Genomic DNA, 13,333 nt, shown 5'->3' on the forward strand with positions numbered 1-13,333 from the left:
TACCTCCAGATTCCTGCTCTGACTTCCCTCAGTGATGGACTGTTACCTGAGAGTATAGAATTCTACTAGACCTTCAAGGAACTAATGTCAGTACTCCTCAAATTATTCCACAAAATAGAAACTGAAAGTACATTTCTTAATTTGTTTTATGAAGCCATTATTACCCTAATATCAAAATCACAAAGACCCAACAAAAAATAAAATTATAAATCAATATCTATTATGTACTTAAATCCAAAAAAGTCTCAATAAACTACTTGCAAACAAAATCCCCCCCCCAAAAAAATCAAAAGAGATTATCCCCAAAAATCAAGTTGGATTCAGCCCAAGATGCAGGGATAGACCAACATTGAAAACAAAATAGAAGAAATTAGAAAATGAAAAGCTCTCCAATGCACGTGGATCACTGAGATTACTGTTGTGAAAGTAATTACCCTACCAAAAGCAACCTAGAGAGTCACTCAAGTCTTCATCAAGATTCTCAAACAGTAACTGGAAAATGACAATATTCAACTTCCTCATCTATGTTCATTGTTGTTCTGTTCATAGCCAGAATTGTAAACGGCCGATCAATGGATAATAAAAATGCAGTACATTTACACAACAGAATATTATTCAAATACTAAAAAAAAAAAAAAATGAAACTTACAGGTAAATTGGTAGAGCTAGAAGCAAAAAGACAAATATTTTATGTTTTCTCTTATAACTTTTAAGCTTTAGATATGTGTGCTCTGTTCAAAATAACCACATTGGATAGCTAATAAGAGAGTAGAGGGAAGAAGATGCTGTTCCAAGAGATAAAGGGGAAACTAGAATCCGAGGATTAGAAGGAGAGAGGGAAGGACGGAAAAATAAAGGAAGAAATATGGAAAACTACTAACACTAAAGAACTTTTGAAAAGCCATACAGAGATCCACTGCCATAAGGCTTCTTAAAATATGACCATATATGAAAGAAACCACATAATGGGGAGACAGTGCTCCCACTGGGTATCTTATGCCATCTAGTAAAATCTCCAGTACAAGGAACGGGTTACACATTGCTGATTCCTGGGCCAAAATGGTTCCATAGACTCTCTCCAGAAATATCACAGGCTATTGCAAAGGCTATTAGCTATTCTCAATAGCCTGATGGTAAGGCCCTGCTGCTGAGGCCATAACTTACTTATGTCATCAAACATGAAGAAATTGAACTGTGTCCAACTAGAAGGGCCAGACAACTGACTAGTTTTCATAGCTCTAGAAGGTACTCTGCACACTGCCTGAGAAGAAAAGTAATCAACAATATCATCTGACACCAAACCTTGTGACCTACAACAGTGACTTGCCTATAAGATATACTATTGTAATAGTGGCAAGAATGTTATGGGTATAACTAACCACTTTTTAAAAATTAGATTTAAGCAAGATGGAACCCTTATATCTGATACTGATAACATGGCCAAGAACCTGAGAATAGATAGGTCATGGGTCATAGAGGAAAACTAATATTCTGCTAAAGGAACATAGCAATAAATTGACTTCCTAATGACATATTGCTATATTCACAGATCAGAACATTGCCCAACCCTCATGGTTTGGTGTTACATTCTCATTTGGTAGCGTGCAGAGTATTTTTGTACTAAATACACTAGAACATAGGGATGAAGTTTCTTTGTTGACACCAGCTGGACTTTTCTGTGTTCAGTGAGTTCTATAAATGCTGTCTTCAGCAATAAAGCCTTGACAGTCAGTTTGTAGAGAGCAACCTATACTGTTGGCAATGGCCTTGGTGGTTTGATGATTCCTATGGGATCCCTTTGGTCAACATTCCAATTAGAAGTAACGCATTCCAGTACTTGAATCTTCCCTACAAGACATAGCCAGTAGGGATTCTTCCTCCACACCTTCCTTATTTGTAATTTTCATTTATATTTTCTTCATATATGCATATATTCTGGGAAGCTTCTACTGTATTAGATTTACATACTATTCTTCAAATGCCCCTCAGTTTTATCTGTCTCCCCACCCCCATATTGGAGTTTAAAGAGACTTTGAAGTTTTACTTAGACTGGATATTTTAAAGAGACTAAAGTTTTAAAGTTTGAGTTTTTTTAAAACTGTGGGACTTTTAAAACTTGAAATGTGTTTTATATTGAGATATTGACATTAATATGAGATATTAGGAATAAGCAAGAAAAGAAATGTTGTAGTTTAGTAGTGATGTGTTGATGCGTCAAACTGAAGAGAGGCAATGTTTTATCAACTTGACACAAGCTAGAGTTGTTTGGAAAGATGGAACCTCAATAAAAAAAAAAAAATACTCCTACCAGACTGGCATAAGGGTAAGTGTATGGGGCATTTTATTAATGATTGTTGTAAAGGGGGTCAGTCCACTTTGGGAAGTGCTATTCTGGAGCATATTGTCCTGAGATACAAAAGAAAGACTGAGCAAGTCATGAGGGGCAAATCATGAGGGGCAAGACACTAGACAGCATTCCGCCATGGCCCCCACATCTGTTCTTGTCTTCAGGTTCCTGCCTTGAGTTCCTGTCCTGATTTCCCATCATAATTAAGTGTAACCTAAGAGTTGTATGATAAAACAAACCGTTTCTCCCCGAGTTGCTACTAGTAATGGTGTTTTATCACAATACAATTATAAGACAGTGGTGATAACGAAAGACAATGGCCAAACAGAAATGAAATTAGTGTGTCATCAAGCTGGATGAGCATCAAGTGAAGATACAGAGGGACTGAAGAACAAGGAAAGCACAGGAGGTTCATCATGTCAGGTGTTAGGACAAACCCAAAGGATAAGTGAATTGGGGCATTTGAGCACATAAGCAGGAAGAACCAAAAGGGACACAATGTCTCCATTAGTGATTTTAAAGAACTGACAGTGTGTAACAAATTTGTATTAATACCTTGTAAATATTGAATAGCCAAGCTTAAAGGAAAGTATTTGAAGATAAGAGGTTCAAATAATTGATAATATTGGATTTGTTATCCAACATGTTATCCAACATGGATGCTGAAGTCTTCCAAAAGATGTCAGGCTTTCATCAGAGAATAGCAATGAGGACCACTACCTGGGATGCCTACTGAATTGATAAGGTGACTATGACATATACAGTGTGACAAAACTATGTAGCTTTGATTGACTTGATGGGGGAAGCAGAAGGCACAATTACAGTGACTCCCACATTTCTCGCCTAAGTGGGTAGCTGCTGGTGAGAATGAGGGAAAGAGGGATCAGGAAGATAAAATTTGATTTGTACTCTGTGTCCAAAAGTAAAGCTTGAGATGACTTAAGTTGTCATTCCCTACTTCTATAGTAATAGGGTTGTCATTACAGCTGGGCAAATAGCAACTCTGAAAACATATAACATTCCTCATTTTCCTTGAGAGGTAGATAACACAAAAAGACTAAGTTCTGGCTACATATATGCAGTATGCGCCATACTTGCAACTTTCAAGAAATGTGCATAAAACAAAGGGTGTTTTATTTTTCCTCTTTCTCATTCTGGAACATATAGGTATGATAATTATAGCTCTACTAACTTTCATGGACCATTAATTTAATTTGACCACAACAACCACAAAAGGCAGAGCAGTAAAATATAAAAGCATGAATCTGTCTTCTTATGCACAAGAAATAAAAGAATATTTTGTTGTAATGGCAGTGATTACTTTCTGGGACTAGGGACTGAACCCAGAACCTTGCCACACTCAGCAACAATTTTATTATTGAGTTAGAGATCCAGCAATCTTATTTTATTGTTTTGGTTTGTCTTAAAACAGAAACTCACTGAGTTTCCCAAACTGGTCTTGAACTTGTAGCCACCTTACATCAGCCTCCCAAATAATTCAGATTACATATCTGGGCTTCAAGGAATTGCTTTTTAAAGCCACTTACTTTGTATCTTTCTGTTGTTACTAAACTTAATCCCAATAAATGTGTTAAACTTTAGGTGACTGAAAATATTTTATGCTTTTAATTTTTTCAGAATTTCACACACTATGTTTTGATCATAATATTTCCTCAATTCATATTAGATCTCAGGTCCTCTCCCTATCTATCCAACTTATGTATTTCTGTCTCTTAAAAAAATGGTGAACAAGTTGCACACCTTCTACATATGTGCCGGAGGACCTGGGTCCAGCCTTTGCACTCTCTTTGGTTGGTGGTTCAGTCTTTGGGAGCCTCCAAGGGTCCAGGTTAGTTGACTCTGTTGGTCTTTTTGTGGAGTCCCTTTCCTCTCTGAGTTACTCAATCCTTCCCTGCCCCTCAACTCTTTGACAAGACTTCTAGAGCTTCATCTAATGTTTAGCTGTGAGTCTCTGCATCAGATTCAGTCAGCTGCTGGGTGGAGCCTCTCAGAGGACAATTATGCTAGGTTCCTGTCTGCAAGCATAACAGTATTGTTAGTAGTGTCAGGATTTTATCGCCCATGGGATGGGTCTCAAGTTGGGCCAATCATTGGTTGGCCACCCTCTCAGTCTCTGCTTCATCTTTGCCCCAGCATTTCTTGTAAGCAGGACAAATTTTGAGTCAAAGGTTTTGTGGATGTGTTGGTGTCCTTTTCCTATACTGGGAGTCCTGCCTAGCTATAGGAGATGGCCTCTTTAGGCTTTATATCCCACCCCCTAACCCAGCTAGAAGTCTCAACTAGAGTCACCTTCATAGACTCCCTGGAGCCTCCCCATACCAAGTCTCTGGTACATCCTAAAGATCCCCCCGACCCCCGTCCGGTTTCTGTTCACTCTCCTAGCCCCATCTCCCCTGTTGCAGGTTCCCCAACAACTGGAGAGCGGGGGAGGGGTTTACCCTGATTCTGTTGCCTGACTGTGGATCCTGTTCCCTTAACTGGGCTGTTTTGTCTGGCCTCAGTGGAAAAGAATGTACTGCAGTGACTTGAGATGCCTAGGTAGGTTAGTACCCAAGGGGGACCTCCCACTTCTCAGAGAGAAGGGGAGGAGAGAGGAGGCCCTGTGAGGGAAGAAAATGAGTGGGGACTGCAGTCAGGATGCAAAGTGAATAAATAAATACATTACTGGGTAATAATAAAAATAGTAAAAACAAAATAAAGTTACAATAAAAGTTTTTTTAAAAGACATCTGATTAGTGATGAACAGCTACTCTTGAACATCAGCGTGGAACTGGTTACTACTAACTGAGGTTGGAGACAGGGAGTATAGATCCTTCTTTAAAAAAAAAAAAATGGAAGGGAAGTGTTTCTGTTCCCAGTAGTCTTGAGCACCCTAATCTCAGAAGGCAAAGGTGATGAGTGCTTGCTTGGGCAGATATTCACATTAAATCCTAAGTAACCTAAAAACCAACATAGCTTTGTCCTTGAAAACAGCATGCTTGCATGCTCACATGTAAGAAAATATACAACCTTCCATTACATTTGCTAAATTGTAAATTCTATTATACAAAATATTTTATGTAAGATATTCAGGAATTGAAGTCTGTGTGAATGCTGTTTTCCTGCTGTAGACCCACTAGAAGTGACAACCTGCAGCCATGGTAATCTCAGGCTGTCTTCTTGAAATTGGAGCCTCACCTACAAATATGAAGTGGACATCAATGGAAGTGACAATGTTCTCATACTGAAAAAATATTAAGAATATCCTCTGAGTTGTAGTCCGTTGTCTTACAAGAAAGTGTAAATAAATACACCAGAACTTACATATCTGACTTTTCTGTGATTCTGTCAGTGTTTACATCCAGACTACCTCATCTTCTCTCTCCAAAGCTTTACTGAGTATGTGCACAGTAAATAAAGCATTATAAGAAAGAATTTATTGAACATAATTAGTAATGAAATATATTATGAAAATTAAAATCACATGTGTTAGAATTGTATGAAAATTTATTTTCAATTAAAAAAAATACATGCATCCTAAATTCTTACTATGTCTCTGTTCAGGAATGGTTTGGCCCCAGTCCTTTCTCCCAGGGCAAAGTAGAAGGTAGTGGTGAACCAATGCATGACAAACATCACGAGCCAAACCACATCTGGTCAGGCATTACTCTGTGCTTCAAATACATGTGGTTGTGACTCCACGGAGTCCGTGACACAGGGACCTATTTTCAAACTCCTCATACAAGAGCTTTTCAAGGAACATCTATCTAAATCACAGATGAATCCAATACTATATTGGAGGATTTTTGAGATCTGGAAGCCCCCTGCGTAGGGAATAAGCATTAGGGATTGGGGGAGGGGCTGCCTGAAAGCAAAGATGGAGCCTCTGTGCTCTTCTGATACACAGCAAAGGTGAGTTCTGCTTACAATGTAGTGAAGGGAGCAGAGGGTGGGTCCTGATATAACCTCAATGTTCTCCTCTGACTTTAAATGTTCAAGAAAAGCAGAGAATGAAAGACAAATGCTCGAGTTAGCAATGTATTTGAAGTCTTTCACTAATCTCCATTAACAGATCACCTATGCCTTTCGATCCCAAACTCCAAGGAGAATTTAACTCATGTTTTGCACCCACAAAAAACTTTGTTCCACTACTCCTTGCTCTTTGGTTGATGTATTATTTTCCAAACAGACATTTACATCAGTTTCTTTGATATTTAGGATGCGTTCACTGCATTTGTAAGTGGAAAAGAAGGGTTTTCCTAAATTAAACTTTTCCATTAGGGAATTTTCCCCTCTGCAATTAAATTTGCTATTGGGAAAAGTATAGGAAAGTAATTAAATGCATACAAAATTGTGTGGGCTGTAGATTATTTGGTTGTTTGGGGTCTCCTAGGATACCTCATTACTTTTCCACCAGCCCACATATCCTCCACATTCCTAATAAAACCTTTGGAATCTGCTGGCTTTTTTTTTAAGGCTCTTACTATTCTATTCAATGACTTCACCATAGAATTAAAAATCTAAAATTATTTAGCATAACTTAATCGTATTAACGAGATTTGTAACTGTATCCAAGGATATGAAATTGTTTGTTGTAACAACCACTTGAGAAGCCCAAAAGGTCCCAAAGAAAAAGAATATGCCAGGTCAAATTTTCAGTAGTTTTATTGAAAAATGCCTCTTTTGTTTCAGAAATAAATAATATAAGGCAGTGAAATTCACAATCTGCAGTTAAAATATAAAAGCAGCAATTCTATGTTCATAGTCTTGCAAACATTTCCAACTGCTTTGATAACTAAGAAACATGTTCTGCAAAAAAAAAAAAAGTTCATTCTAAATATACAACATAAACATGCAATTCCATTTCTGCAGAATAATCTGCAATTTGGCATAAATGTTAGTGTGTCAAAACAAGGACATCTAAAGCGATATGGAACAGTATCCAGTTGATACAATAACTTCGGCTACGAGGCTTAAGGTCTGTGGTTGTTAAAAGACAAAGAGCATTCTGTGCCCTAAAGCGTAAGAGGAGGAAGGAAAGAAAGGGAAATCTCTGCAGTGAGCTGGTGTTCCCCTCCTTTTTGATTTTAGGAGCAAAATGACTGGAAATGGGATACAATTGAACTGAAGATTAGTTCTAAGTACGATAAAGGCCCTTTCTGAACAGACAGCTGCTCTGGTTTGCTAGGTAACCTAGAAGCTTAGCTGCCTCAGCCCACCCTGGGTGCGTTCTCTCTGCGCAGCTTCTGTGAACAGCTTGTGTTGTAACCATTTGAACGGCAAAGGCATAGATGTCTACAAACTGTTGCAAGCTAGGCTGCCTGCAGAAACAAGATTCTCTACAGTCAGATAGGAGCACTTGTGGATGAAGCGACGCCGAGAAAACGTCACAGAAATGACGTACACTGCTGCTCTGTCTGATCTGTGAATGAGAATCCCAACACCTCCCACCTCGGTGAACCCGTGGTCTCAGGTTCACTGCCCAGGGCCTGGGCGCAGGGCTCGCCGCCAGCGCATGTGGTCAGAGTGCTGCTGCTGTTCAGGTTCATCTGCACCGTAGTCATCCTCGTATTCTGCTGTCCTCTCTGGCTCCACAGGCACGATGAAGGGCTCGCGATCAGGCAGGTAGGCCCCACCCTCGGGCACATAAGGCTCTGTCCGATTCAACATTACAGTTATGGCATGGCTTGGAAGGTATGCACTCACAGCAAAAGTTAAGTCATCACTAGAGGTGAGGGCACTCCAGTCTTAATCTCACAACCATAAATAGATGCATTTGCATTATGGTGTTCCGATTATTTCTATGTGCACATGTGCAGAGTGAATTTGGTGATCAAATAAGGAGGAGGGCCGGGTAAGGGGGTGGGGTGGGGGGGCTCAAGGATCCAGCAGTAAATACAATCATTGTACAAAACCTGGGAAGGATCAAAAATTGGGCCAAAGAATTGTAAACACAGAACCTAGGTAGGATTTTTGGCAAGTCCCTAAATAACCGTTCATGACTTCAAACTCATCAGGTACACAGATAACTTGGAGAATTGAGGACATTAAGCATATTGAAGCCTAGAGACTGAACTCAGGGTGAAAGGAGCTGTCACCAGGTTTTATACAGTCCACGGTGTTCCCCACGCAGAGTTACAGTCAGTGGGTGAGGAACACCTGTGACCACAGTCAAATAGGAAGGAAAGGTGATTTTAAACTTTGGTTTGAAAAATTGCAGTTAAGAAACCCAAATAAAATACACACAGAGAATTCTGAGAAGTCACATGCCCTGAACTCAGACACACTGCTAACAAGCAAGAGAGGGTCAGATCCATTCGCTGTTATTACTGCACAGAGCAAGCAGCCAGCAGGCTTTGATGCAGAAGCAGATTGTTGAGTTGTTATGAGACTTTAGTATACAGGATCACATACAGATCCACATACAAGCCACAGTTAGTTTATTATTTACATAGGACATTTCTCTTCAACCAGGTTAATTGTCTGTCTTAACACGGCATGTCTCTGCTGGTTAGTAGCTTATTAGGCACCTCCTTCACAACCAGGGCTCCTCCTGGCTGTGTTTGAACTTTTTAAAAGACGGTTTTCTACATTACTGCTGAAAAGCATCAGGCAGACACTACTGCCCTTGTGTCATTCAAGTTAGTATGGAGTCTCCACCCTCCTGTATGATGCCGACCCAGTTCGTTAACCATATCTGCGGTGAGATTTCCATACAGACTCATTTTCTAATAAGCACGTGCGCAAACATCTCAGAAACAGGATTCTCATGTATTCAAACTGTAAGCAGCACTGGAGACTTAGAAAATTTGTTAGCCGGAACCTGAAACAGGTCAAAGACGATAGTTTTTAAAAGTTGAATTACTATGCAATATATATATATATATATACACATCCATCTATGTAAATGTTAAAGTACGTATATTTATATATCCATATATTTTCAGTTCACATATGCCATAAGGCAGAGATAATTTAAATTTGCCTTACAAAGAATTAAATTGTAGTCTTATGAAAGGATTATATGGGAATATTCATTTGGTTCATTGTTACTTTTTATCACATATAGTTATGCATATAAATATATAGATATATAGATATTGATATATCCAAGTACTCATGCACTACTTGCTAGTAGCAAACCATATCAAACAGCAGTATTTTTTTTTAACTTGCAAGATGCATGAGGGTGCACTAATGAAAAAGTAACTATAGATCACAACACGAGAGTCTTTCTATCTAGACCAGCATACCCCCCCCCCCCAATCTCATATTCTCCAAGATCAGGCACAAAACACTTCTGCAGTCTACAACTGTGCAACACTAGAATTTCACTAACAGCCCTATAAAAATCTTAAGCTCCATATTTGATAAGCATCAATTCCATGGTTGGAGCAAGACAGTGAATTCTTTCACTTGTCTGCATTTTTTTTTTTGCTATCACATGTAAATTAGATTAAAGAAATAATTTTCATATATATTTTCAGCATTCTATAATGCTATTTCATTTTTTTAGTCTCTCTGGTTCCTTTAGGCAGAAATAAATAAATGAAAAAGAAATAAAGAAAAAGAAAATCTAATGAATTAGTAGCATTCATTTAACTCCCAAGAGAGTTGTAGAAAAGTTAACGGTGTGGTTTGGTAAATCCAGAAACATAGGAAGGGAAAATGGTCACTGAAATCCTAACTGTGGAAAGTGTTTTGTGCTTTAGAAGACAGAGACACTGTTGCATACTCAAAATACAGAACTGAAAACATTGAATCTCCACGAGATCCCTAGCTCCACCTTCCTCCAATCCTAGGACTCTTTATTTCCGGGGAACTGGGGTCATTAGGATAGCAGCCACATACCTGGATAGCCTTGCCCATTGTATGGGATGCTGGCACACTGGGATGAATCACAGTATCCAGGAGGACCTGGGGGTCCTCTGATACCTGAGTTTCCTGGACGACCAGGGGGACCAGGAGGGCCTCTTGAACCTGTAGACCCAGGTGGACCCGTTCTGGATTCGCCTTGTGGACCTAGTGTGAAATTAAAATAATGATGATGATGATAATGATGATGATTATAACTAGTAATGATAATAATACATTTCCCTTTTTGTCAAAAACACCTGAGGCAGACTCCAACACCCAAATGACATCTCCACTAACTTGAGACTAGACTACTTACTATTCACCAGCGCATGATAAGAAAATAATTCCTTAGGAAATTCCCAATATGGACCAAAGAACTTTCTTGTGGTGAAATCAATCCCATCTATTTATACTGTAGCAATTTCATTTAAGGAAAACTGATTTAGCAGGAATTAAGCCAAGCTAAAATTATCTGTAAATTCTCCTGTTTGCTTCTGCTCACACATGGACGAAGATGCCTGGAGTGGCTGTAGCACGCAGCCAGGTAAGTTTCTGTTCCCTGATACATATGAGGAAAGTAACATTCTTTCTGGATAAAGTGGCACTTCCCATGATTAGCATAAATGTAAAAATTTAATATTTGACAGGGCTAGCCTTGAGTGCAAAGATTCAGAAATTTCAGAAAAAGAAAAAAAAAAAATGTGGAGCAGCAAGATGGCTTGGTAAGTAAAGGTGCCTGCTGCCAAGCCTGACAATCAGAGTTAAATCCCCAGAACCCACATGGTGGAAAAAGGGAACCAACTCCCACAAGTTGTCCTCTGACCTCCACACGCACACCATGGACACGTGTACCACATGTACACACATGCATACACAAATGCTAGAGATAGATGGTAGATAAATGGATGATAGCTAGAAGGACATATAGATGATATATAGATAGATAGATAGATAGATAGATAGATAGATAGATAGATAGATAGATAGATAGATGATAGATAGATGGTAGATAAATGGATGATAGAAGGACAGATAGATGATATATAGATAGATGATAGATAGATAGATAGATAGATAGATAGATAGATAGATAGATAGATAGATAGACTAAAGGATTTTTAATGTTTTAAATAAAAAAGAGAAGAATCATTTTGAACCTAGTCAAAACAATGCATAAAGCAACTCGGATAGCTACTGTTTCCTTGCAGCTTATTGGAGAAATGTCGTACATAAAAATCTGTGTCAAGTCTTTAAATTTTTCTTACTCTAATAACCCCATGTTGAAGAATACTAGAAAGAAAAACACAATAGTATTTAGAGAGTATAAAGCAAACAAAACAAGCAAACCAAGTGCCATAGAGTCCTGTTTTTTTTTTTTTTTTTAATGTAATCCTTCTTTATGTCAGCACCGTATAGCCCTTCTTATACTACAGCAGTGAGCAAACACCTGGTAGAACGGCACTTTAACAAAGGCTACATCCAAACTCAACTTTTTACTAAAACACCCACCATTTTGGTACAAAGCTGATACCATGAAGTTGCCCTTTTACATGCTTTCCCAGTCTGTCTTAACAAACCTACCTGGGGGCCCAGGCAGTCCTCGGGGTCCTTGAGACCCAATGCCCCTTTCCCCTTTCTCTCCAGGCAAACCTACAAGAAGCCAATAAATAAATAAATAAATAAAATTTAAAAGGAAAAGAAAATAAAAGCATGGGAAAATTTTATCTGGAAATATGTTTTTTCATCTTAAATAATAATTCAAGTAACTCATTTCCTTAGTGAAAACAGAACCTAATTTTTCCCAGAAGTTCACTCCTTAAGCCAAATTCTTTCTAGACATTTGTGTAATTCCAGATTCATGGCCAAGAAACAAATCTGGCTGAAAGTCAGAGGGAAATTATTTGAAAGATACAAATATGCCTAATATATTGTCAAATAGTAATTAAAACCAGCTATCTGAGGGAAGGCCCTTCAGGTAGACTTCAGGAGCTGTTTAGGCGCAGCAGTGACACCATTAGATAGTAGGGTTATATAACTCTTAAAGTAAGCATCTTGAAACATCTGGAAGTAGAAAAATCCCATTTTTCTTTCCTACCCCCCCCTTTCAATTTCATTTATCTACCATGAAATTAAAGTGAAACAAATATCCAAGAACCGGTGCCAGGTCCTGAATGAAGGAATAGAAGGAATTTGGACCTAATGCCCTTGTTTGCTGCTCAGTTCTTGCCACAGCCACAGTACTTAGTAAGGACAGTGCCTGATTCCTTTTGCCAAGACACTGCTTCCCACCAGAGCCAGAAGAAAATTCAATGGATAGAAATATCTCTACTGAGATCTGCTGAATACGGCATCCATTTTCTCACACTCCTTTTCTGGGATTACAGATGTCTGTGCACTTCAAGTTACTGAACAGAAAAGGTGGCTCCCAGACAGCTTTTCTGGACTGTGCAAATAACACTGAAGTGGTCTGTCAAATTCTGCCTTCCAAATGCTTTCAACCTGCCCCAAACTCCCCACACGCAAGCCCTTCATTCATCACTGCATAAAGGCAGAAAGGCCAACCTCGTTCACCAGGGGGTCCTTGCATCCCAGGGGTGCCAGGGAATCCTGGTCGTCCCCCAGGCCCTGGTTCTCCTCTGGCTCCAGCACTGCCAGGGGGCCCTGGAGGCCCTGGTGGGCCAGGCTGGTTTCGACTTGAGTGGTAATCATTTGGAATCTGATTCAGCATCTGATTGAATCTGCTCATCTGACCTATAAAGAGAAAGACTTGTTAGAAAGAAAGCCAGGAAGGGAGGGGACCCACAGGAGATCTGTTTTCTCTAAGCACCTCGCTCTCATGTTCTGATGAGTTCAGACATTTAAAATGAGATACATCAGCCACAAAGTGATCCTTGACCAGTGGTCATCCAAAATGCTGACCTCAAGCCATAAGCTTTGTTATGAATAGGAGTTATCAAAGTGTGGTAACTCTTTGAAATACATTGCCTTTGAGAGTGTCAGATAATGTCACTCAAAAGAGAAACTCCTTTGAAATTACAGCAGTATGTAATTTCTCTAGGTACCTAAGGCAATGATGCCCAGGGTTTAGTACAACTGAGAACTTGTTTAGTGTACATTGAAAAATTATTA

The 13,333-nt window shown here is 39.1% G+C and overlaps 1 protein-coding gene across 2 annotated transcripts in view; it reads right to left on the reverse strand.

Annotated features, from left to right (window-relative positions):
* Nucleotides 1-6,994: 6,994 nt before the first annotated feature.
* Col12a1 (collagen type XII alpha 1 chain) overlaps nucleotides 6,995-13,333 on the reverse strand; it is a 104,985-nt gene continuing 98,646 nt past the window's right edge. Inside the window, exons 61-64 of one of the 2 annotated variants that reach the window (XM_076917762.1) lie at nucleotides 12,767-12,955; nucleotides 11,786-11,854; nucleotides 10,199-10,369; nucleotides 6,995-8,001 (exon numbers count right to left, since the gene is read on the reverse strand). In XM_076917762.1, coding sequence (XP_076773877.1) covers nucleotides 7,823-8,001; nucleotides 10,199-10,369; nucleotides 11,786-11,854; nucleotides 12,767-12,955 — 608 coding nt within the window. In that variant the 3' untranslated portion in view covers nucleotides 6,995-7,822. Of the gene's footprint in view, nucleotides 8,002-9,097; nucleotides 9,171-10,198; nucleotides 10,370-11,785; nucleotides 11,855-12,766; nucleotides 12,956-13,333 lie in introns of those variants that run through there. The other variant, XM_034483621.3, reaches the window with a different exon arrangement.

Source organism: Arvicanthis niloticus, chromosome 21 (assembly GCF_011762505.2).
Source record: "Arvicanthis niloticus isolate mArvNil1 chromosome 21, mArvNil1.pat.X, whole genome shotgun sequence".
Lineage (NCBI taxonomy): Eukaryota > Metazoa > Chordata > Mammalia > Rodentia > Muridae > Arvicanthis > Arvicanthis niloticus.